Raw genomic sequence first — 26,429 nt, 5'->3', positions numbered from 1 at the left:
GTGTGGTACAAAGTAGTGTAGAGTATTGATATTTGTTAGTGTTTTGTTGTTAGACACCAAAAAGCTTTCTAACCAAAGTCATTTAGGATACATTTACAATCACTCTGGAACTTGGGATAAATGCCTTGCTTAAAGGCAAAATGTTGATACATGAACTCTAGTTCCTTCCCAAAGTTTGAACCCAGGGCCTTTGGGTTACTAGTCCATATCTTTAGTTTCTATGCTATCATTACTACATTTGGTGCAAGGATCACAGTAAGAGGGTATGCATGCTGTTTAAGTGTTTTCGTGTGCATTTCATTTGCTTGTTATTCTGGACAAAATTAAGTTGATGTGGTTTCAGAGCTGCAGTCAAGATCAATATCCTTTCAACCCAGAACCTATAGCCAAACTCTGAATAAGACCCTTTAAAACCAAAACCCCAAGTAGAAATCCTTCTCAGCAGTTAAACCTCCAAAAATGGAACCATATAAAAGTCCATCTCGACTAAAAAACTAACCGTGACAAATAACTGCAGCATTAATCATCATAGGGATGTCCCTGAAAATGTGAAGACATAAAACCGCCTACATCAAAGTGACTAGATTACTGTAAATTAGCCTCTCTTTGGACTTTTAGGAACACAGTTTTGTCAGGACCACAGTCTCTTTTTCAAATTTAAATCAAATGCACTTATTTTGATAAGTCCATAATCTACGACCATCTCTATAGCTAAATGATCAAGACTCCAGCTCTGATGTCTGTGACTATGTATGTAAGTCTTTCATTGTGTGGATTAAAATACAATTATCACAGTTGGCATTCAGTACTAAGTTCATAACGTAAGGATCAGGAGTTGGCACTTCTCCAGTAAGTCATTTGATGGCATATATTCCAGATGTGTAGACTTTCACCAATAGAAGTGTGAGGATGACACAAGGTGGAAGCAAATGGCTGCATGGGGAGCCAGGTTGTGGTGAACTGGAAAAAATATTCAGTAGCACTTTTGCTATGACGGGAGCTCACTCCAGACCAAATGTGCTGGTCTCCTCCACAGCAGTGACCATCTTTTCATAAAGCATAGAAAAGGAGGGGTAGGGAGGAAGATCCAGACGGTTGAAGCAGGTGTGAGCCCTACGTAAAAAATAAAAACACAACATGTACACAGGATGAAGCACAATGCTCCTTTTAAATTTCCTCACTTTATATTACAATTAGTAATATATTTTGGATATCATTTAAATGCCACGACAGGACACTGTACATAAAAAGAGCTAATCTCAGAAATACCGTGGGAGAGAGGTGACCTTGCCCCATTTCTCCACGCTGAATCGACGTGGGCCATTACTGCCCCGCAGAGAGGCAAAGCCTTCATAGGGAACACTGGAAGTGCCTGTAACAAACTGAAGAAAAGCACAAAGGCTAATTTCACTGACTTTGGTTTGCAGAAATTAGACAGGGATTACAACTACATTGTTGTTGCTCTTTCTGAGCACACTAAGCTTATAGGTTGTGTGCTATGTGGTTTCTAAAAGGCTCTGAATTGCTATGTTGCTGCCAGGGTATTTTAGCCTAAACCATGAGATTCCTTATTTCCTGCTTTGCTCCTCGAGTTACTATAAGCAAGCACCTCAAAAATATTCCAAATATAACTTTAATTATATACTGTACGGTTTCTTTGGATGCACACCCATTGCCACGTTAACACGTCTGTTAAAGTGCACCATTTCATTGCTAAAAAACAATGTTATATTTTTATTAGGTATAATACAATATTTTAGCGTGGTTTAAACGCATTACTTTCCACATACGGTATTTTTTGTAGCTCCAGATTTCACCCTTTTCCTGAAACGTACAGATTTGAAAAGCTCTGTGTCTCTGATTGGCCAGCTAATATGTATGTTGTGATTGGCCTCTGACGTTAGCCGGAAATGTGAAGCTCCTTACCATGTTTGAAAGATTTGCTCATAATGCAATGCTAACAGGAGTTAACTTACAGGCTGTGAGTCCAAAGCGGGAGGAATTATGACAATGTCAGTCTTTACAACATCACCAATACCAGGAAGTAAACTGTTGCCTACAATCCGTGTGTTTGTTGTAGTCCAAGAAAACAGATTTACGTTTGAGACGATTAATCGCGTCATCGTTTACTTTGGGGTGTGTACCTTTTGCATATCGTAAACATGTACTAATACACACTTACACACCAAAGGAAATGTAAAAACGTGAATCGGACAATAGGTGCTCTTTAACTTCCGGTCTGTGTTTGTTTATCGGTCTGGCCAGTGGATGAACTGACCTCTGGAATAAATAACTTGTTGAAAATATATGTTTTGAGTGAAGACGGCGAGCCGGGGAAGGTTTGGTAGCCAGGTAAGAATTCAAGGATCTGTAGCTAACATTGAATACATTAATTTTAAAAAGCACGTTAGCTCAGTGTAGTAGTTGATATGCTTTAGCTATGATTTGAACTGAGGGTAACTTACTGGTTATTTATTTTATTTGTTATCAGAAATAATCTACTCTAGAGGGCCTCTGTTAATATTGATCCTTTGTCTACCAGAAGTAAAAGGAACAGTCCATTTTCTCAAAAGAAAAATCCAGATCATTCACTCACCACCATGTCACCCAAAATGTTGATGTCTTTCTTTGTTCAGTCCAGAAGAAATTATGTTTTTTGAGGAAAACATTGCAGGATTTTTCTCATTTTAATGGACTTAATGGACACCAACACTTAACACTTAACTCAACACGTAACAGTTTTTTTCAACGGAGTTTCAAAGGACTCTAAACGATCCCAAACGAGGCATAAGGGTCTTATCTAGCGAAATGATTGTCATTTTTGACAAAAAAAATAAAAAATATGCACTTTAAAACCACAACCTCTCGTCTAGGTCCGGTCCAGCGCGACCTAACGTAAATGCACAGTGACGTAGGGAGGTCACGCGCTACATATATAAAACGCACATTTGCGGACCATTTTAAACAATAAACTGACACAAAGACATTAATTAGTATCATTCAACATACAACAACGTCGGAACGGTCCACTTTCAACACACTTGTAAATACTGGGGCTGGGTTTCGCGTTCGTCCTCTGTGACCTCTTGACGTATTGCGTGAGGTCACGCTGACGCTTTCAGGTCCGGAGGAATATGAGAAGTTGTAGTTTAAAAGTGCATATTTTTTATTTTTCCTGTCAAAAATGACAATCGCTTCGCTAGACCAGACCCCTACGCCTCGTCTGGGATCGAGTCCCCCGATACTCCGTTGAAAAAAACCGTTAAGTGTTGGTGTCCATTAAAGTCCATTAAAATGAGAAAAATCCTGCAATGTTTTCCTCAAAAACATAATTTCTTCTGGACTGAACAAAGAAAGACATCAACATTTTGGATGACATGGTGGTGAGTAAACAATCTGGATTTTTCCCTTAAGAAAATGGACTATTCCTTTAAGCTTGGTAGAACAAAAGCCATTTATTTATGTTGTTGCCGCTGAAACAGTCTATAGAAATGAATATTAATGCATTTTTAGAAAACATAAAATTTGTTAATGTTTCTGATCTGAATGTACCTGAAGAAGTCGTAGCCTTTGTTCATTATTGAAACGTTCCACTGCAGCCCAGAACCATCGAATCACTATGTGGTTGTCATGGTAACCTTAAAAGACAGATAAGAAAAAGTGATATAGAAAGGGAAAGATAGGAAAAGTATTTGCTTCCATGGTTACGATTTCGTATGAATTCATATGATGTGAATTGTATAAAAACGTCAGATTATCCATAAAGCAAGAATGAAACGCCAACTAAACTCTTAAAAATAAAGGTGCCCAAAAGGTTTTTCACAGCGATGCCACAGAAGAACCATTTTAGGTTCCTAAAAGAACCATTTAGTCATAGGCTCTTAAAATGACCATTCCTTTTATACCTTTTTCACTTCGAAGAACCTTAATTGAAACAAAAAGGTTCTTCAGATGTTAAAGTTTCTTTATGGAACCATTCAGCCAAAAATGTTTCTTCTATGGCATCAAGAAACGCCTTTATTTTTAAGAGCCTCTAACCCCAATGTCACTGGAGTGAAAGCAGATCATAAACTAACACTGGAATCTGGTTAATTTGAAATACCTCCTCTGTATTCTGTATTGCTTCTCCAGTCTGACAGGTCAATCTCTGCTGTCCCAGCAATAACCAACTCCAGCTCTCGGGCATCAAAGACGGAGACAAGTCGGACATCCACCACCTGTGCATCCACATGGGATTTAGATCATCAAGAGTTAAATTAAAAAAGGTCATAGAGCCAGATGGCATCATACCTCATAGAATCCTCGAACAAGACTCTCTGTCTGCTGGGCCACACCCCTCTCAATCCTCCATTTCACCATGCGTTCAATATATTCCTTCTTGTTCTTGTCTGACACAGGGATGCCAGACCCGCCTGGCTTCAGCTCACGCTCTGTAATCTGCCATAAAGAGAGACAGACAAACTTCGAATTCATACTCAATGTGCAGAATTTTACGATGAGCAGTCATTAATCTACATTTTTAAGTTTTTAAAGAATATGTGATTGGTGTTTGTATATGCAAAAGTTGCACAATGAAGTTGTTCTGATGGATGGGCCTGTATCAGCTTGCTAAGGTGTTCTGAGTTTACTCCGCTAAATAGTCACAAAGCCACCTAAGATTGTAGGAACAGCAAATTTGGAGATATCTGGTAGAAAGACGAAGTCTGCTGGTGCTAATTTCAAGGACAGAGAAGTCACTTTCTCAAGGCTATACAACTAACTGACAACAGAGTTTGGCTTTTGCAGGTACTCATAAAATTCAAAGTGAAGTTAAGGTTCACCTCATAAGCTACTGAAACATCACCCAAAACACACTGAAACGTGCATATCAGAGATTCGGACCTGTCCAAATACTTCTTCATTAACCGTAAAGGTAAGGTCCAGCATATCCTCAATATCATTGTCCTTCATCCACTGCAGACTCTGATGAAACTCCTCATCCAGAAACTCCAGGTCACTTAGATCACAAGGGCTGCAAAGACAAAATCACAGTTGAGGTGACTGCTTATTACACAACAAAATGCATGTCATTTATTATGTGACAAGTTCACAAACGACAATTTCAGAGGCACATGTAGGAACATGTACAAGCACCCTTAGGACTATAACACATGAAAAACAATTTGATAGCAATGACTGGAATTCTAATCAAGAGTTTAGACTTGTTGAGTCAAGAAACAAAAAAGCTAAAGTAACCACACACGCCCCTGGAGGTAGCTGCTTTGATGAAGTAAACACGAATCATTGAAGCATTTAAATAAAAAACTCACATGCGAAGAAGACCTTTGTAGAAGGGTCGAGTGAAGAACGCATCCAATAGATACTGATGAATTAAAGCAAGACCCAGTATTCGTCCACTGAATCGAAACCTGAGCAACACATGATTGTAGCTTAATAATCATCTTAGTATATTCAATTTACCAGTTATTCTATGTATTTATTGGTTCAGTACCACTCATGATGGTTGTCCACAAAGGCTGACATGGGGCTGATCTGCACAGTGTAAGTGTCATTAGCTGAGTATTCGAACAGTCCATAGTATGGATTAAAGAGCTCACGGGAAACCAGGAAGAAGAACTCTCTGGATGGACCACTATAATCCAATCTGGAAAAAAAAAGAATAACAAAATTGCAAATTTTATTTTGTTTACCAAATGTCAAGAATACTTTCAATAATGGCATTTAAGTTGATCGGACTACTGTAATAAAGTATCTTAATTTACAGAGAAAAGCTATTTAAATTCTAGAGTACACTGAAATGACTGTATTTTGTTAAATATTAAGTATACCAACCCTTCTTCTCCAACGAAGCTAACATATAGTTTGCTCTTCTGGAGGTCTTTGCGAGAATAGCACATGATCTGGTTGAAAGCATCTTCCAGCAGATGATCTCTCCTAATGATCAACCTAAACAAAATCACATAGCAGAAAATGTGACCTCTGTAAAATGTTCTTTTATATGTGTTAAATGTAAATAATATATAATTTGCCTTTACTTGAATAATATTACATGATATTATTTGTACACTGTCAGAAAAAGCCAGGTCAGAAAATGGTCCCAAGCTGTCACTGGGGCAGTTCCCTCCTAATATGTACTCTTTGGGTGCAAATATGTAAACAGGTACCAACTAATATGTACTGTTTAGGTGCAAAGGTACGTATGTCTTTTGAAATGGTACTGCCCAAGTGACAACTAGGAACCATTTTTTGATCATTATTTCTGACAGGACACAGTTCCTGAAAGAAATTTCTATAAAACCGTAACCAACACCTAATGCCAGGGAGAAATGTTAGCCTGATAGAAAGGGTTTTGCAGGTCCCCAACCATTTACCCTAAACCAAACCTTAAAGGGACACTTTTTTAAAATATGCTAATTTTCCAGTTTCCCTAGAGTTTTCTGTTTTGGAATCCATTCAGACGATCTTAGTGTGGCCATTCGTGCCAGTTCCGCCGGACACGTCCCAAACATGTTTTCGGGTGCGTTCTCCGGAAGTTGCTCAGCCACATACGTCATCGAGGTTCTCACATTTCAGTTAAAATACATTAGAAAATTAAGATTTATTTCTTTTAAGACATATAATCATTGTAGTTTCATTCTTACCTTGAAATGTGACGGTTGCTTTTCTGAAATTAAACCTGAAATATTAAACCTTGATGACGTGTGCGGTCGACCGGCGCGACTTCCGGAGAACGAACCCGAAAACATGTTCGGGACGTGTCCGGCGGAACTGGCACGAATGGCCACTCTAGCCGATCTCCGGGTCTGGCGGTACCACTTTTAGTTTAGCTTAGCATAATCCATTGAATCTGATTAGACCATTTAGCATCCCTTTAAAAATAACCAAAAAATGTTTGGATATTTTTCTTATTTAAAACTTGACTTTTCTGTAGTTACTTTGTGTACTAAGATCGATGGAAAATTAAAAGATTTTCTAGGCTGATATGACAAGGAACTATACTCTCATTCCGGTGTAATAATCAAGGACTTTGCTGCTGTAACATGGCTGCAGCAGGCGTCGTGATATTACGCAGTGCCAAAAAATAGTCCCCTGCTATTGAAAGTTACCAAGGGGACTATTTTTGGTTGCTGCGTAATATCATGGTATGGCAGCGACGTCCTTGATTATTACGCCAAAATAAGAGTATAGTTCCTCGCCATATCAGCGTAACTTTTAATTTTCTGTCGGTCTTAGTAAACAATGTAACTATAGAAAAGTCAAGTTTTAAATCGATAAAATATCTAAACCCTTTGGTTACTTTTTAGTGTGATGCTAATGGTCTAATCAGATTCAATGGATTGTGCTAAGCTATGCTAAAAGTGGTACCACCAGACCTGGAAATCGGCTAAATGGCTTCCAAAACGGTAAAAGTCAAATGTTTAACTCTAGGGGAGCTGGAAAATGAACATATTTTCAAAAAAGTGAAGTGTCCCTTTAAATTTTTGTTAATTTATAGAAATGCTATTCCAGGACCAACAAGATTTTTACACAACATCTTATTTTTTTTCTTAAGACAGAACTTACTTCACTTTTCCTGGCCCTTGCCCGTAGCCCTTGGTCTCCAGTTTGCGGTAAAAGTTTCTTAATTTGGCCTCAAAATCACGCTTGTAGGGTGCAGGGGCTCGAGCATTTGCTCTTGGAGTTCCTGTGAACAATAAAGTTGTAAGTAACCGGAAAAGAAATATCACTTGGAAATGAAAATCTCTTCATTTAGTTGCATAATATCACCTTCGGAAGAATTCTTTTAAAACACATGCATGATGAGATAAACATACAAGGTGTGTTTGACTTCATGCAGTGCTGCACAGACCGATCAACGTATGACAGCTTTCAAATCGCTCTTGTGGTACTTTGATGTTATACACCAATCAATCTGAGCAGTGCCACAAGAAGTCAAAGACACCTGCAGATTCATTACTTTTATTGGCCGATTATAGGTCTTGTAATAGAGGACACGATAGGAAATGATGGGTACGAGGACATTGGAAGGAGTTACTAGGATGTGAGTCAGGGTCATGTGACCTCTCACCAGGGGAGTTCTGTGGGGAGGCATGACAGTAGCTGGATAGCAGCAAGGCATTGGGTGGCACATACGACATCACTTCCTCTTCAAACAGGCTGCAAGGAAAGAGGGTTGTGTAACAACTGTGTGTATTCTGACCTTAGTTATGTGTACAGAATCAGACCATAGCACACATTCACTGCTCGGATGATCATTTTTGTTTGTTTTCTGTCTACGTGTTTTTATAAAGGTGGGTTGAAAAGGTTTTAAATGTAATGTATAAACTAAAGTTATTTATTGGTCATGTAGTTTTATATAATTTTTCTTTAAGTATGTTTCAATTTAGTTTTAGTTTTCATTATATACTTGACATACACACCCAGTTATTGCATGCATGACATCACAGGGAAAGGGAAACAGGCAGGTAAACAGCTGTAATTAAATAGGATGTGTAAGACACACACACACAACACTTACCTGAGTAACATAACTAGGTCTGCATCACTAGACAAGCGGGCCAACCCAGTTGCTCCTTCATTACGAATAAACTGAACTTTTTCTCTAAAACAAAGACATGATTGACAAGTATTTAGCATTGAGCTATTATAATGCAAAATGTAGAAATAGATGTAGCATAACCAACAGAATCTCATGGCAATTTGTAACTATTTTGCAAGGTGGTAATCATACATTTTTGTATTATTCACATCAAATAATGTTATGCGAAACTGCCACTTCATAAAATAGTCAAATTTACCATGAGATCAGGTTGCCATAACTTCTCACATAGTATTTAAGGTCTGTTTTGTATTGTAAACACTGCACAAAACTTAAACCCTTAAGTGGCGCAAATCTCTTTTGAGTGGGGGGAGTGAAAATTTGATGTATAAGTGTCTGGAGGGGAAAATCTTAAATAAAAATGTTTTATAGCAGTTTAAATTTATTTTAAGAAATAAACATTATTCAATAACATTAATTTATAAATAAAATTATAAAAAATTAAATATTTTGCAAAAGTAATAATGCAAAGCCATATGTCTCAAGTAGTTGTGACCCAAATTTCAAATTAAAATCACAAAAAATTTGGTGTGTGTCACACTTTTTTACCAACAACGGCCACTAGGTGTCAACAGTTTGCTGCATACTTATGTCACAAATTAATAAATTACTGTCACTGCATTATTACTAATGCAAAAAGTTTTTAAAAAATGAAAACTACATTCTAGAGCTGTCCAATGATATATAGTTTGTGAATTTTTTTAAAGATTTATAAAAGGATATAGTGTGATGAATAAATAATAATTAATATCAGTGGCGGCTCGTGACTCCTCATCCGAGGTTCCCTTTTCCAAAATATGTGTCCTGCGTGTCGAGAGATCCTGTGTGCATCACGTGTTTTGTCAAAGTAAGTACCTGCTGCACACACTTCAAAACCGTTTATGATAAAAGAGACGCAACACATTTTCTTAACATTAAACTTTGATTATGCATGAGATTATGCGAGACACTTTTATAATAAACGGTTTTGACGCATGTGCAGCGGGCATTTATTTTGGCGGGACACGTGATGCACACAGGATCTCTCAAAGCGCAGAACACATAAAAGGAACCACACACATGGCGGGCTACATACATGTTGTGATAAACTTTGCATCGAGCGCCCTTGAAAAAAGAAGTCACTGGCCGCCACTGATTAATATGCATTCCTATGGGGAGGAGGTCACGTAACAAAAATTGTCACTACATTATTTCTATCATCAGATGACCTAAAATATGAAAACTACCTTCTGAGAGCTTTCTAATTATATATAATTTGTCAAGATTTTTAGGTTTGTTATAGGGTATTAGTGTAACAAATATATAACAACAACGTGGGCCTACCTGTGGACCCGTGGCATTTTAGAAAATGGCTCTCACTATTTCATTCCTTTACCAAAATGTTGATGTTAAATGAAATCTACTCTCTTAGAGCTTTCAAACGATATATAGTTTGTCATGATTGGATAAGAATTCACATGCAAAACACTAAAGTAAACGTAGGCGTCCCGCTGGCACACTTTCTTCATAAATGAATTAATTACTTTCCCTAAACAAAATATGTATTCTAGAGGCTTAGATCTTTCCAATAATACATAGTTTGTAGTGATAGATAAAAATTAACATGCAAAATATTGAAGTGAACTCAGGTGTCCCACTCACGGGACAGCGCCACTTAAGGGGTTTTTAATTATCTTTTGCGTCATTCATTTTTAATACAGGATTGTGCATTTTAATTTAATATATGTCGAATATATTGAATATATGTTTGTAATAAGTAACATTGTCGGTAAACACACCTGAGCGAGTGATTTCTGACAAGCTCTGGTTGTCTCTCCTGCAGAATCTCAAAAATGTTGGGTTGTCGTAGAAATGCGACAATCTTCTCATTGTAGGCTGTAAAAACAAGATATTTTAATGTGTTCGCGTGCTGATATAATAGCATGTGCACACTGTTATTATGGGCATAACACTCACCAACTGGTACCAAGTCTTGGTACTGAGTGTTCCTTGAACCACCAAAGTTATTGGATGACCGGCCCTGGACAGGTGGGCTTGGAGAGCGAGACTCATCAGCAACCTGAAACATAAGTGGCTTATTAATGGATGAAAGAAACACAAACAGTAATATTGACACAGTATATAGTTCTGATGGGTCAGTACTCACGTCTCCTGTGCTGTGGCTGCGCTGGCGGGACAGGTGCTGTCTGTAAGCCAACAGGCCGCTAGATCGAGAGTTCTGTAGGGGCAGCCGCGGGTCAATAAACGTTGTGGCACGACAGTTGTGGTCTACGAAGAAAGGCTGATGGACAAACACATAGACAAGGACAGTCTAAGCAGGAATCTTTACATAAAACATCGGCTTATGAGAATAGATAACATAACAGATGGACATGTATAAAGAACATATGTGTCTAAGCGCCCGTACACAACTGCATTAACCATACAGTAAATTGTGCTAGCTTTTAATTGTTAGTCTATGTAAACAGGAACTTGATAGAGGCTGTCTATCTTTTATGGTCTTGCACCATGACAATTGCATTTTTATGGCAAATAATTCAACTAAGCAGCTTCATTTGTAAACGGCCACTAAGACAGAACAGGTGCACCGTTCCAGAGGGAGATGAAAGCAAACACAAATTCACACCTTGCCAGTTTGGTCATGTTTCATCTCCCAGCCCCGTGGCAGCTCCAGCTGCTTGTTGGAAAACAAATTGAGGAAATTGACAAGGTCTCGGTTGTGCTGGTAACGTTCGAAGTGCTGGGCGTCCCGCCGAACCTTACTGATCATGTGCTTCAGACATGTGTTACTTGTGAACATACGATAGGCACTCTGCAAAAAAACAAAACGATCTTAAGGATATTTTTTCAAATGAAAAGTAATTCATTATTTTTACTGCATATTCTTGTTTTCAGATCATTTTTATTGTATTTTAAATTTTTATGTACTTATTAATATGGCAAGTAGCCATGTATGTACACTACCAGTTACAAGTTTTGAAACACTTGACTGAAATTTTAACAATGATCTTAAAAATAGTTGAATCTAAAGGTGTATGGTTAAATGGTTGAAATTACATTTATAGACAAAAATATGCAGTACTGTGCACAATCGTTGGTGTTTAGTGTGACCTCTCTTGGCACTAAACACATCTTGAGTGTTTTTAAGCAGAATGAAGTAAAAAGACTAATTTCTTTTATTATTATTCTATTGTGAAAAAATATATAAATAAAAAACGAGTGTTTAAAAGTGTTTAAAACTTTTGACCGGTAGTGTATATGTAATGTATACTCACCTAAAGGATTATTAGGAACACCATACTAATACTGTGTTTGACCCCCTTTTGCCTTCAGAACTGCCTTAATTCTACGTGGCATTGATTCAACAAGGTGCTGAAAGTTTTGTGACATGGTGCATTATCCTGCTGGAAGTAGCCATCAGAGGATGGGTACATGGTGGTCATAAAGGGATGGACATGGTCAGAAACAATGCTCAGGTAGGCCGTGGCATTTAAACGATGCCCAATTGGCACTAAGGGGCATAACGTGTGCCAAGAAAACATCCCACACACCATTACACCACCACCAGCAGCCCGCACAGGGGTAACAAGGCATGATGGATCCATGTTCTCATTCTGTGCCAAATTCTGACTCTACCATCTGAATGTCTCAACAGAAATCGAGACTCATCAGACCAGGCAACATATTTCCAGTCTTCAACTGTGCAATTTTGGTGAGCTTGTGCAAATTGTAGCCTCTTTTTCCTATTTGAGTGGTACCCGTTGGGGTCTTCTGATGTTGTAGCCCATCCGCCTCAAGGTTGTGCGTGTTGTGGCTTCACAAATGCTTTGCTGCATACCTCAGTTGTAACGAGTGGTTATTTCAGTCAAAGTTGCTCTTCTATCAGCTTGAATTAGTCAGCCTATTCTCCTCTTACCTCTAGCATCAACAAGGTATTTTCAACAACAGGACTGCCGCATACTGGATGATTTTCCCTTTTCACACAATTCTTTGTAAACCCTAGAAATCGTTGTGCGTAAAAATCCAAGTAACTGAGCAGATTGTGAAATACTCAGACCGGCCCGTCTGCCAACAACAACAATGCCACGCTCAAAATAGCTTAAATCACCTTTCTTACCCATTCTGACATTCAGTTTGGAGTTCAGGAGATTTTCTTGACCAGGACCACACCCCTAAATACATTAAACAACTGCCATGTGATTGGTTGATTAGATAATTGCATTAATGAGAAATTGAATAGGTGTTCCTAATAATCCTTTTATGTGAGTGTATAATTTTTGTCATTTTTGATCAGTCATTTTAATCATTATTGCTCACTCAGTGTCAGGTGTGTGTGTGTGTGTGTGTGTGTGTGTGTGTGTGTGTGTGTGTGTGTAGGCACTGATATTTGTGTTTGAGTGCTTTGACTCACAGGATTTGAATGCAGTACAGAAAAGAAGTCGGGACTGGAGAGGAACTTTGCACCGGGTGACTGAAGCAGCAAAGCTAGACGAGAGCGTGCGCTTGCTTGACCCGCAAAGCCGTCCCTCCGAAATTCTACATTAGAACAGGCACAGAAACGTAAACTATATTAAGTATATTAAGCTATATAAAACAACTTTTGAGCAATACAATTTTCAGAGTTACCAGAGATAGAGTTAGGTAACATGTCTGTTTCATCAGGAGACGGTTCCTCCACTCTTTGCTCCTCAGATCTTTCACTGGTCATTGTCCTACGAATGCTCTGATACCTGTAAGAGAGATAATCCAATATACGTTACATATTCAGTAAGGTTCAGTCTTTTCTTTCCTACATTCAGAAAACTACATTTACATATTGAAAAGTTTTCTTAATTCTGATTGTGTTTTTTATGTAAAGTAATATTTTGTGGTAATATTTTGTAGTCTTTATAAACTTGGCATGGGTGTTGTAATTTTTGCCAAGCCTCCTTGAATCCTTTTAAAAGGTGAGCTTCAGTTTATACTCAAAACACACCCATGAAACATGCATACATGCAAAATTTTTAATGCATCTTATATTTATATTTAGGTAAAGAGCAAAGATGTTAATTGTTCAAAGCTTGACATTACTGTATTTCTGAAATCATTTTGAGCTCAAACCTGCGGTTGAGTTGCTCCATCTGCTGTATGGAGCTGGAACGGGTGAGACCTTGAGGAGCAGGTGGGTCTGTGGGTCTCTGCCAGGTCGTTGTGCGATTCACATGATCCACAAAGAAAATACGGCCATGACTGTCAATGCGAGCCTCCCAGTCTGAGAGAAGTGAATAGGAAAATGAGCACAGGCAGTGTTATAGTGCTTGACTAATGTTTTATATTTCCAAATCTATTTGACATAATTACATAGAAACACATGTAAACAACACAAAAGCACATGCAAACGTACAGAAACACATACACACACTCACTGGGAGGTAGGGGCTCGTCCACACGCTGGTATCTGTGGATGTCCTGTCTTATGGAGGGCAGAGAGTGAACATCTCCATTTATCTGAGGGACACCTGCATAACATTTTAACAGTAACAGAAGGCCAGTGTAACACATTAAGGGCACTGGTGACTGCTTATAGGTTAAGTGTGTCATTTTTGTTACTAAAATCGTATCACTTCAGTTTTTGGTTTCCTGAACACTCCCAACATCTGTCACTAATCAGATAGACAGTCCCACCCCAAACACACACTATAAGTTAAGACAAATGTTTAATGTATTTTATGTAACAACCATAAATGATGATAAGGAGTTGACAGTACCCACCGACTTCCATAGTATTTGTTTTGCCTACTATGGAAGTCAATGGGTACCATCAACCGTAAGAGTGTAAGTCATAGTATGAGTTAGATAAGAAAACCCCGGTCAACCTGATTCTGTCTCTGTAACGAAAGTCTCAGAATCCACAGATTCTCCATCCCCTGAATGCATTAGCTCCTCTTCCTCGTCCTCCTGTGACACACCTGCAGTCGCCTCCAGACTCCACCTTCTGGACATTGTGTCCTCAGTCACATCTTCACATTCTTCCTCTTCAATGGTTGGTTGTGGCACACCCCTCTCTATCTCATTGGTTGGAGGAGTCTCCTCAACAGTCTCAGCAACCTCATAAGTTGTGGGCGGGTCATCTGAAAGATCATCTCCTCCTGGATCAATGGCTGCCTCAGCTCCCTGTTCTGCTTCCTGTGAAAGATCATTACAAAATCATGGTCTTCCTTTCTGTCTACTTTGATTAACATTTAACTTCTCACGTTTAGTAAAAGAATCTTTCCTTTACACTATTTCAATCTCAGTTAATCATCAACTGACCTGAGAAGCAGATTCTGGGACCACACAGCTGTCAGATGCCATTGAGGAGATATCGACTTCGGTTGCCAGCTCCTCACTGGGTGCCAACCCTTCTTCCTCCTCTTCTACCTCCACTTCCTCCTCCACATGCTTCTCCAGCAAGCTGGCGGTTTCTACCTCAGGGGCCACTGAACTCGGCATTACCTCCATCTCAGCAGCCACCTCAGTTTCAACATTTTCACACTTCGACCCAGCCTCTCCTGGAGGTTTCCCTATAGTTCCTTTAGGCACAGGTACTTTCATTTTCCCTGGCAGTAGAGTCTTTGGGTAACCGTTAAATGTTACCGATGTGGCCTCCGTAGCGCCGGACCTCTCCTCATCTTCATCTGAGTCAATGTGTAGCATGGCGCTAAGGCGAGTATGTGTAGGAAAGCTGGAGTGCAATTTAGGAGATGCTGCCCCAAGAGGCCTCTCTCCTGGCCTTTTAGGGGCCTCAATGGCATCAAGCTGTTCGCTGAAAGAACCTTGAAGCAGGTCAGGTGAAGAAGGGCCCTCGTCGTCCAGGGTGGCACCATAGATCTCTGTGTCTGGAGAGGGTATGCTGCTTCCTTCCCCGTTTCTATGAGAAGCCTGGGAGCCTGTGGGGGAAGGATCCGCTGACTGGACCGGGAGAGGGTGGGGTAGGTCTTCGTCATCTGAAGGGGTTCCTGGAGCTCCATTGAGAGCTGCTGCCCCAAGAATCGTCTCTGGGGAAATGTCTATTGATGAGAAGTTAATACAAGTTATTGTAAAACTGCTTTTGTCATATTACAAGTGGAAGATTACAAAATTTCAAAAGCTGACTTTATAGAGAACATTATTGAAAATTGTTGACCCTCCATCCTCTGAGGTCTTTTGGTAGCTCTGTTATAGCTATTGGTTGAACCAACATGTATGTGTATGGGTATGTTTGTGAGTCATCTCACCATCTGGGCCCATAGATGTAACATCAACCTTAAAGTGCATTTGGCCGCTCACATGATCAGTGGGCAACCGTCGGCACAAAGAGAAGCTCAGTGATTGGTTCCTGTAATCACATATAATCATGCAAAGTCATTGATGAATTATATTACAACTAATATTAGTGTTCCATCTAAAATATTAAAGCTGCAAGTTTGTCTCTGTCGCCATCTCGGTTTGAAACCTAAAATTACAGGTTACATAACATTGTGTATGATGATGTCTAGTGACATTTACCACAAAATCATACCTGACAGCTCAAATTATGAATCATTATTATAAGTTTACCATTGGGTATTGTGGTAAGGTAAGGAGACAGTTTTAAACACTGTTTATTATGTGCTTGCTCAATAGCTAAATTGTGTTTATTTTTATCCAAAAATACCGTTATGGATTGCAGCTTTAAAAGAAAAACTAAAGTTTGTGTGTGTATTTATATGTGCATAATAATTACACACAGCACACACACTCCCAGCTCTAGTTTTAAACGTGATAGGGGAGATTATTTGTAAATCTTTTTTTGTAAATTACTGCATTCAATTCAATGGGACAATAATGCATTTCAAAATAGTAAAAGTAAAATTCTCCTCATTTCATGAATAAGGCACATTGTGTTCAGTCTATCAATATAAAAATGTATTATGGTAACAACCAGTCAAGACTCACGAGACTCACCCTGATGCGTGTTTCTCCAGCAGCATCTGTACCGGCATGTTCAGCTGACCCAGAAAGCGCTTAATAATCGGTCGACTTTTAGCAAACTTATCCTTAACTTCTACTACTAAGACATCTGTCATAAGAGCCACAAAAGTATGTTTCTACATGGAGAGACAGAGAGAGAAAGAGTTAGACTAACTGTGACATCAGCATCATGGTTTCAATTGCATCTGAATATTTATTTGTTTAAAGTTTAGACTTGTGTGTGTGTCCATATTTACTTATAAATGTATCTATGGCTTAGTTTGTCTTTTTTTTTGTTTTATATATTTAGCGTGTTTGTTTCTCTTTACAGAAATTGTGCGCGCATCACCTCTCCATGCCAAATGGGGTTAGTAGTGTTTGTCGTGATGCCAGATCTTCTCTCCTGGCCATGATGGGAAAAGGTCGGAAAGCAGCTTCTCTTGCCTGGATGGATACTCATCTTTAGATAAGGGTCTGGATTGAAAAACATTCCCTTCTTCAGCCCCACAGCACGAATATCTATCACGAAACATAGAGAAAAACCTAATAAATGTATGACGAAGAACAAAATTATAAAATTTTATTTTACTACAAATTATTAAATTATCCCATTTTCTCATTGTTTGTTACACACACACATATTACCTGACAAAGTAAAGCTGACCAGTTTTCGACTGCTGTCTGAGGTCTGTTGTCCGTCACCTTGACCATCAGCCTAAAACATACACTGATATTATTGGCTACATCCTATACACCTAAAAATATTGGGTTTTTAACACAGGCTTAGTGCCATACTAATCTAAAAGAGTTCACTCTGATCTAAAAGATAAAAGAAAAATTATACATTTCTTTCTTTCTTGTGAAACAATATATATATTACCGGGACAGTGTGTTTACTGGGACTGAACCCTTGAACTTTTGCACTGCTAACGCAATGCTATGCCACTAAGCTATAGAGAAGCACAATGAAACTACTGATGTTAATAAAATAATCAGAATCAGAATGAGCTTTATTCATCAAGTGTGCTCACAAACACAAGGAACAGTCCCTTTAAAAGTATTATTATTTTGCTCAGCATGTTACAGTTGGAACTGAACGCTTCATGAAGGACAACCCCTGCTGTTCCTAATAGCCTGGATGCACATACAGAGAATCATCCATCAAATAACATGATAAATGGATGGCACTTATGGCAACATGAAAAATGTCAGACCCCCAACCACAAAGATGTGAGGCAGTAGACATTTAGCACTTGACACCTTATGTACTATGTAACCTTTACCAAAGATGCACTAGCCTTTAGCCTTTCGTGAACAAGACAGCTACATTATACAGAATCACCTGCTGGGAAACATAGCCAATATTATACAGAAATTGTGAGCTTTTATTAATACAATTTAAATTTCTTAAAAGTTTTAAATAAATGTGACATAAGTTATGCTTAGAATAGCATACCATACAATGCAATTGGAGTATGTACACTCACATAAAGGATTATTAGGAACACCATACTAATACTGTGTTTGACCCTCTTTCGCCTTCAGAACTGCCTTAATTCTACGTGGCATTGATTCAACAAGGTGCTGAAAGCATTGAATCTTGCAGTTGATGGAGATTTGTGGGATCCACATCCAGGGATGCTCTATTGGGTTGAGATCTGGTGACTGTGTGGGCCATTTTAGTACAGTGAACTCATTGTCATGTTCAAGAAACCAATTTGAAATGATTCGAGCTTTGTGACATGGTGCATTATCCTGCTGGAAGTAGCCATCAGAGGATGGGTACATGGTGGTCATAAAGGGATGGACATGGTCAGAAACAATGCTCAGGTAGGCTGTGGCATTTAAACAATACCCAATTGGGACTAAGGGGCCTAAAGTGTGCCAAGAAAACAACCCCCACACAATTACACCACCACCACCAGCCTGCACAGTGGTAACAAGGCATGATGGATACATGTTCTCATTCTGTTTACGCCAAATTCTGACTCTACAATCTGAATGCCTCAAAAGAAATCGAGACTTCAACTGTCTAATTTTGGCGAGCTTGTGCAAATTGTAGCCTCTTTTTCCTATTTGTAGTGGAGATGAGTGGTACCCTGTGGGGTCTTCTGCTGTTGTAGCCCATCTGCCTCAGGGTTGTGCGTGTTGTGGCTTCACAAATGCTTTGCTGCATACCTCGGTTGTAACGAGTGGTTATTTCAGTCAAAGTTGCTCTTCTATCAGCTTGAATCAGTCGGCCCATTCTCCTCTGACCTCTAGCATCAACAAGTAATTTTCGCTCACAGGACTGCCGCATACTGGATGTTTTTCCCTCTTCACATGCTAAAAAATGCTAAAATCACCTTTCTTTCCCATTCTGACATTCAGCTTGGAGTTCAGGAGATTGTCTTGACCAAGACCACACCCCTAAATGCATTGAAGCAACTGCCATGTGATTGGTTGATTAGATAATTGCATTAATCAGAAATTGAACAGGTGTTCCTAATAATCCTTTAGGTGAGTGTATACTATGCTACTAGTACTAAGTGTCACTATTACTGAATAAATATTACTTGTATAAGAGTATAAAATATCAAATGCAGTAATTCTGTACAATTTCTGTATAATTCTGCATTGTGTTAGTAGTACAAAGGTCATGGGTTCAATTCCCAAGAACACACATAGCAATTTAAAAATGTATGGGTTGAATGCACTGAAAGTCGATTTGGATAAAACTGTCTGGCAAATGTATAAATGTAAATATAAAATGTATAATAACATCTAGCGTTGATACACAAACTGACCAAAGCTCTAGGGTTCTTGACTGTGATACAGGGAGTTGTGGCTCTCAATGCACCACTCACACCATGGTAGTACTTAAAACAGATCCTTGTCTCAGCTAGAAGAGATAAGCAGAAAAGTGACGTCATAACAAATCGGAACATCACTTGTTGTAAGAACAACAAACAGACTTCATATTTAAAATATGCAATATTTTAGGATGAGTCTGAGTGCAAAGAATTTGAAACCCACTGATACATTATATGATCCCACAAAGTAGAAGGACAACTGTTTGTCACCGCGTCACTTACGTTCCTGGAAGTACGACCCTGCCTCCAGTCTCCAGACAATCTGACCACACTGTGAACCATTAACTCCACGATTCTTGCAATCCCACATGTTTGATGGACAAGTTTCATCTAGAAAAATGGGAAATCATAAAGTACATTATTAATACCTATGTGTGTGTTTGCATGTGCTTGCGTTTCTAACAGCTGTTTGTCAACACGCTTTTTACTTAGGTGGCAAATCTGTGACATAAACCCAATTAGCAGACCAGTGGTCTAAAATGATGATAAATTTCACTGGCAATACCGAATCTACAGTGGATGACATTGCACAGCATTGGTAGACTACTAACGATTAAATGTGAGACACGTTAGATTAAAGCCATTACTGAAGATCTGCTTAGTTGTTGAAATTTACCCTGTGCAGGTAATAAAGTTCTGCTGGTTTCCAAGTCGATGGCCAGTGGCTTTGTGCCCAGATGTATCGCTTTGCTTTGGGGTCATATTTTTACATGACAGCAATGATTGATATCTTAGTCTTTAAAGAGGGAAACTGAAGGGCATGGGGTATACACCTTTCACATTTTTTAGACAAAATCACCCCACACATCTTTTTGTCTGCACATTAAGCGGGTATGAAACAAAGTACTTCTACTGTACCTCCCTTCCCAAATGACCCACTTTATAATAACCTCTTACCTATGTGATACAGCCCAATCCAGTCTGTAGCATCCACCTCCTCCTTGATATCCCATGAGATGACCAAGTTCTGTCCCCGGCCCATGGTGAATTCCAAAGTAGATGCTGTGAGGGATGAACGCCCTTGAGAACTGACCAGGTCCGTGTCACTGTTGGCTCTGAGGAGTCCCACTCCAGCCTGCTCGGCCCCGCCGCGCTCAGTTAAGCTTCTTAGATTCTCAGGGCTGAGCGTGTGACGGACATTTGGGCTTCGTCTACGAGCTGCAGACTCCCGTGTGACCAGGTGATCCCGCCCCTGGGGCGCCATGCTTGGCGCCTGGTTGGAGCGGGGCCTGGATGGGAGAACTGCTGTGGCAAGAGAGGGGCGAATGGTTGCAAATGTATGGGATCACAGCTATGGATTGGGCAGGTTTGGAAGTAGGGTTCGAATCCTGACCTTATCTAGAGCTCAGAGGTTTACAGCACAGAAACCAATGCAGGAAGAATCCTGGCTTACACTTGAAGTGACCTGTAAAAGACTGGGTGTATCTCTCTGAAAGAACTCTTTGAAAATGGCTATTGACCTCAACGATTTGAGAATAAGGTATTTAATTAATCTTTAATGAATCTTAAAGCTGAGTTATTTTTATTGATTGCCCACTAGGTTTCGGTTAGCAAACACAATCCCAGTCCTCCCAAGAGGATACTGTCAAAACGATCTGTCTATAAATACACAATGAAGATGAATATAACTTTAATTCAAATACCACACACTATGAGGCTTTAGAACCTAGGAAAAGGATTTGGGGAGTTTGGAAAAATATAAAAAATGATGGAGATAAAAGAGAGAGACAGAAAGACAGACAGAGAGATACAGAAAGGAACAAAGAAAGAGAAAGGTTAGTATTTTTGCATGCATTTCAAAAAACTTAAGGGACCTTCTACTTTTTTTGAAAATAGGCTCATTTTCCAGCTATAGAGGTAAACATTTGATTTTTACTGTTTTAAAATCTATTCAGCTGATCTCCGGGTCTGGCGGTACCATTTTTAGCATAGCTTAGCAGAATCCATAGAATCTGATTTAACCATTAGCATTGCAGTTTCAATATTTTTCCTTTTTAAAACTTGACTCTTCTGTAGTTACATCGTGTACTAAGAATGACAGAAAAAGTGATTTTCCAGGCCAGTGTGGCTAGGAACTATACTCTCATTCTGGCGTAACTGTGTGTTTACACCAAACGCAAAGCGTGCAATTGCATTGCGTTGTTCGCTCTAGATTACTTGCTGGATTTAACTTTGTGTCATGCGAATTTTTCACTCGAGTTGAATATTTTCAACTTGGGCAAAGACGGTCTGAGGCGAACAGCGTGTGTTTTCGCGGCAAACGCGGCGCCCATATCGCGTCACTCGCATCACCCCACGCGAGGACTCGTCTGATCGTGTCTTTGCATTGACTTTGTATGTAATCTACTCACGCAAATCGCTGAACTCGCATCTGGTGTAAACCCATAGTAAAGAGCTCGTTATAGTTATGCGTAGGTCCTATGGCGTAGCCGCGACGGCGTAGGATCCACGTCGGTTTTCATATATACTTTTGCGTCGTCGCCGACGTGCAAACACACGCGCAGACCGCTGGTAGGCAGTATCCACGCGTGTAACCACAGTAGCAGCGCGAACGTCAAAGAAGAAGAAGCTTAGCAAGTTAACCCACAAACGAAGAAGAAACAGCAACTTGTTGTGTATAATTTAAGAAGACCAGCAATGATGGAAGTAAATAAACAACGACTTTTGATGCAGTTTGAGTTAAATCACTCCTCAACTTGGCTCATCTTTGTTTTCAACGTCACAAACGGAAATACATATGACGCAGTTTTTTTACCTGACGGGAGGGGTTCTGGTGGACCAATCACAACACTTGCGGTCCGCGTAGATCTGACGCGCTGTTAAAATTTTTGCGAGGTGCACGTCAGGCTACGCAGAGTTACGCACAGGCTACAGATAGCCGTAGCTACCGTGTAGAACTTACGCACGACTATAAATCGGGCTTAAGAATCAAGGATTTTGCTGGCATAAAATGGCTGCAGCAGGCATAATGATATTATGCAGCTCCCGAAAATAGTCCCCTTTGTTACTTTTAATAGCAGGGGACTATTTTCGGGCACTGTGTAATATCATTATATATCATATACCCTTTGATTATTTTTGAGCGCAATGCTAATGGTCTAATCTGATTCAATGGATTACGCTAAGCTATGCTAAAAGTGGTACAGCCAGACGCGGAGATCAGCTGAATGGATTTCAAAACGGTAAAAATCAAATTTTGAACTCTAGGGGAGCTAGAAAATTAGCCTAATTTCAAAAAAAGTGGAGTGTCCCTTTAAGCAAGCAGCTTTCTTCAGTCTATTCAAATATTATTAATAATCATATATTTATATTTTTTAACAAACACTCAAAACACTTTACATATTGTGGGTGGAAGCAAAGTCCAAAAATATGGCCATGCACTATAACAAGTGAAAGTTCAAAACTAATTTCTTCAATTGGTTACACTTATTTTTTTAAAAAAAAATGTAAGGTGAAAAAACGACCTCAGTTGGTAACAATTAAATAATGTAGGCTTAGATTTTTCACTTAAAGTGAGAACATTTAATCTGAAAATAAATTAATTTTAAATAAACCAATTAAAATAATTTTTTAATGAATCATACTTTCACTTTTTGTGTGTTTGCAACATCTTCTGGCAATTATTTCAGTCATGCAAGTAGTCCTATCTACTTGAATGGGGAATATCTCTAAAATCACGTGCTGAAATCACAATTAAACAACATATTTCTGACCAACAATTATACTTCAGAACAACTGTACCATAACTTTGTTTCTAAAGCTCAGATTATGCTAAAACATCCTTTTGAGGTGGGCACACTGCATGAAACTGATGATAATCCAAATTTTGCCATGTACACAAATGGGAATACGCAGAACACATTTGTTCAGGTAAACTTTATAGCATATCTCTATCTATCACTGAACAAACAATCCTAGCCTCAAAATACCCCTTCCCAACAGGATGAATAGCCATAAATGCTGGAATGGCATAAATAAATACAAAATCCCTCCATCCAAACCAGGTACTCTGTGACCACACTCGATTTTCGTAAAAAAAAAACAAAACAAGCAACAACTGAAGGATCGTGGCTAATTTGAATTGTCTCTAGACAAAACCTTTATGTAACGATCTATATTAACTTTACATAATATTCACTTATTCTGCAAAATGTAATGTGTTGTCACTGACCCCCACTCTTATGAGCACACAGCAGGTATCCAGTTTCAAAGGCACCTCAGGTAAACACAGACCTGTGGAGGGATCAGTGGATTTAATTTCGTTGTGCTCAGCAGCATCTTATGTTCTTCAACCTGCTCAAGCGCTCCACATTACCTCTCTCACTCTTTACATAGTGTGTTATACCTTATGAATCACACGGACAGCAACCTTATAAATCCAAAATGTAAATATTTGGCAAATTATATACCATAAAAAATTAAAACTGCTTTATAAACTGTTAAAAATACATATTGTCATCATACACTGTGACTGCACTCTATATACAAACCATATCTAAACTCCTAAATCATTTACATGCAGAGTATTTACACATACTATGGCGTATTTGATAATACTCTGTAACACACCCTATAATGTGGATCACAGTGTCCGCAATATGTATGTGTACTTATTTGCAACATTTTCAAATTAGAAATCTTACACTGCAGAACAAAAACGCATGTTTGAAAAAAAATGCTTAGGTGAGCACGCATGTGTGTGTGGTGACGTCAGCGGAGAGGTTTCTGCAGTGTTTGCATAAGCATGTCACCTGATCTTACAGCCCATTAAATAGTAAATGAGCTCTGTTCACCTATAATGCTGTGTGTGTGCTTGCCACTACAAGAACCCCTCTGTGCACCAGCAGAGGTTACTGCAGTGTTTGCTTCTTGACAAAACGGGCACCTTGGGCAGCTGGCACGGCACGGAGGATGGCAAAGAAGCTGACACACACATTAAAACAATACACGCTCAGGGGACAAATATCCAGCTACACACAACTGCCCTTCTTTGCGCTTAAGATCAAAAGTGAAGAGGAGTTACCCAGAGGAATCCCTTTTGTAAAGCTTCAACTGAAGCTGTCAATGTCTGTTTTCAGGAGAGAATTTGCTTCACTTTGGGCTTTAATGGGGATTAACTAAAGCTCCATTCATGCATTAGCATCTCGGGTGATTTTACTGCATGTATAAGCATTTTGAGTTTAACTGTTCCTTTAGGGGTTGTTGCTTTGGGCCATCATATGGGTTTTCCTATATTTTACAATTCAATGTCAAAAACTCTGATCTGCCGAGTCCACCGCAGCCTTTACGCAACACCTAAAACACAACTGTTCACCATACACATTACTTTTAACTGTTTAATATTGTTAAAAAAACTCTATGTAATGTTGTTATCTCTCCCTAATGTTGGGTTGAAAATAACTTACAAAATAATAAAAAAAATTTGAATGCTCTTTCATTTTAAAGTTATTTTGGATTAAAGTGTCTGGATAAAAGAAATGTTAATTTATTGGTCAGAGAGGGTAAAATAAAACCTGCTTTCCTTAAAATCTCATTGTCTCTCTGCCAAATTATAATGCAGTATTATGAATTTATGACTGGGGCAATTTGTCTTTGCATTGTAAAAAATGAAGTTAAAACAACTTTGTTTTGCAAGTCAATTCAACCTACTATTTTAAGTTTTGGCTTGTGAAAAGTTGACATAACTTATAAAATCAAGTTAAAGGTGTGTAAATGCATGTGTGTGTCTGTGAGTGCCATGTGATAGAATGGGTTAGCAATCTATCCAGGGGTGTACCCAGCCTGTGAGCCAAGATGCCCACTAGGCTCCATAAGCTCCAGCCCTTCGCCACCCTGCAGAGAGCAAACAGGTTTGGAGAATGGCTGAATGGACTGCAGTAAGAATAGCAAAATAACTTTACATTAAATGCCTTTTTGTTCTGTTTACTCAGCTCAGAACCCAGCCAAGAGATTATCTTCACATAACACTTGCAAACACACCTGTTCTTCTTTACTGCATAGTATACGTATAAAAGAAATGGCAAATGCGTAATCTCTCGCAATTTCATTTCAGTACATTCGGCCTCACAATGCAGTCAATAATAAATGATGAATAAATTTACTCAGCAGATGTGTGTGTGTTACGTCATATCGAGATTTTCTCCATCTCCGTGCTATCCCGCATCCGCAGGTGAAGCCCAGCGCGCACGCAGCGTTCGTTAAACCACGACGGCTCGCCACGCGACCGCACCGCTGCATATGATACGCACGCACGCACGCACGCATGCAGCAGCGCTATCGTGTAATGCAGGGAATTCCCTTCGTCATGTATTCCCACATCACATCAGCCTGCTGCATTCACAAAACCCCTCATCCCCATCTCATGCGTTGTTCAACCTGAGTCCACTCTGTTATTGTGCATAAAAAGAGATTTCCACACTAAAACGCGTCAGATGCCAATTAAATTAGCGGATGCATTAAAATGCATCATTTCAACACAGCAACGTTTGGTCAGCATGCATCAAAACACACACAGTGACAGCACATTGTGTAACAGCCTACCTTGCGCATCAAAACACCGAACGGCGAATGCGTGCTGTGGCGCGTTGGTTATGATATTTTATCGGTATTTCCTCACTTTCCTGCTTTCTGCGATGCGCCGATATATCAGGGCCTTTTCATCCACTGAAGCGAGATTTTTAACACCAGCCCGAACCCAAAATCACGACTTGCGGGATATTTCCCCGCTGCACAGGTTGATAGATGAGCATCCTGAAAAAAATCCCGAATCTTCCAAAGCTATACGGCACTGACAGCTTTTTTCAACGACTGGTGTAATTAGACCTGACAACGACGGTTGGTTTCCCTGTGGACGTGACCGCCCGGTTCGGTTCGTCCGTGTCTCTCTCTCTCCCCGCAGCGCGCGCACGCAGCTCCGCACTTATAACGCGCACACGGTGGTTATAACGCAGCTATAAAGCGGACCGCAGCACCAGTAACAGAGCTGGAGGCGGTGAGAGTGATGGACTGGTGCTGCTGGGAAATACCTG

The 26,429-nt window shown here is 39.4% G+C and overlaps 1 protein-coding gene across 1 annotated transcript; it reads right to left on the bottom strand.

Annotated features, from left to right (window-relative positions):
• Positions 1–41: 41 nt before the first annotated feature.
• On the bottom strand, positions 42–26,429 carry hecw2a (HECT, C2 and WW domain containing E3 ubiquitin protein ligase 2a). Its single transcript, XM_055216425.2, has 30 exons — positions 25,942–26,429; positions 20,299–21,067; positions 19,624–19,731; positions 19,336–19,430; positions 17,195–17,264; positions 16,899–17,068; positions 16,544–16,686; positions 15,835–15,935; positions 14,891–15,627; positions 14,455–14,764; positions 14,005–14,097; positions 13,700–13,850; positions 13,226–13,329; positions 13,011–13,135; positions 11,226–11,411; positions 10,746–10,880; positions 10,556–10,658; positions 10,378–10,474; positions 8,519–8,602; positions 8,069–8,157; positions 7,564–7,684; positions 5,833–5,946; positions 5,492–5,644; positions 5,310–5,408; positions 4,882–5,011; positions 4,291–4,437; positions 4,103–4,217; positions 3,553–3,638; positions 1,270–1,382; positions 42–1,113 (listed from the first exon to the last, which is right to left on the bottom strand). Exons 2-30 carry the CDS (start codon positions 20,603–20,605, stop codon positions 1,002–1,004), a joined length of 4,398 nt encoding a protein of 1,465 aa, XP_055072400.1. The 5' UTR covers positions 20,606–21,067; positions 25,942–26,429; the 3' UTR covers positions 42–1,001.

The sequence above is a fragment of the Misgurnus anguillicaudatus genome, chromosome 17 (genome assembly GCF_027580225.2).
Source record: "Misgurnus anguillicaudatus chromosome 17, ASM2758022v2, whole genome shotgun sequence".
Classification (NCBI taxonomy): Eukaryota; Metazoa; Chordata; class Actinopteri; order Cypriniformes; family Cobitidae; genus Misgurnus; species Misgurnus anguillicaudatus.
Note: the sequence above shows the minus strand (reverse complement) of the source record. Positions and strands in the feature narration are given on the sequence as shown.

What these genes read in the sequence shown, in the direction of transcription:
- hecw2a (XM_055216425.2), bottom strand. Translation starts at nt 20,605, where the DNA reads ATGGCGCCCCAGGGGCGGGATCACCTGGTCACACGGGAGTCTGCAGCT. An exon ending in GGTCAGCTTTACTTTGTCAG is followed by an intron (nt 17,069 to 17,194) that starts GTAATATGTGTG and finishes GTTTCGTGATAG; the next exon opens with ATATTCGTGCTGTGGGGCTG. An exon ending in TTGTTCGAGGATTCTATGAG is followed by an intron (nt 4,218 to 4,290) that starts GTATGATGCCAT and finishes GTGGATGCACAG; the next exon opens with GTGGTGGATGTCCGACTTGT.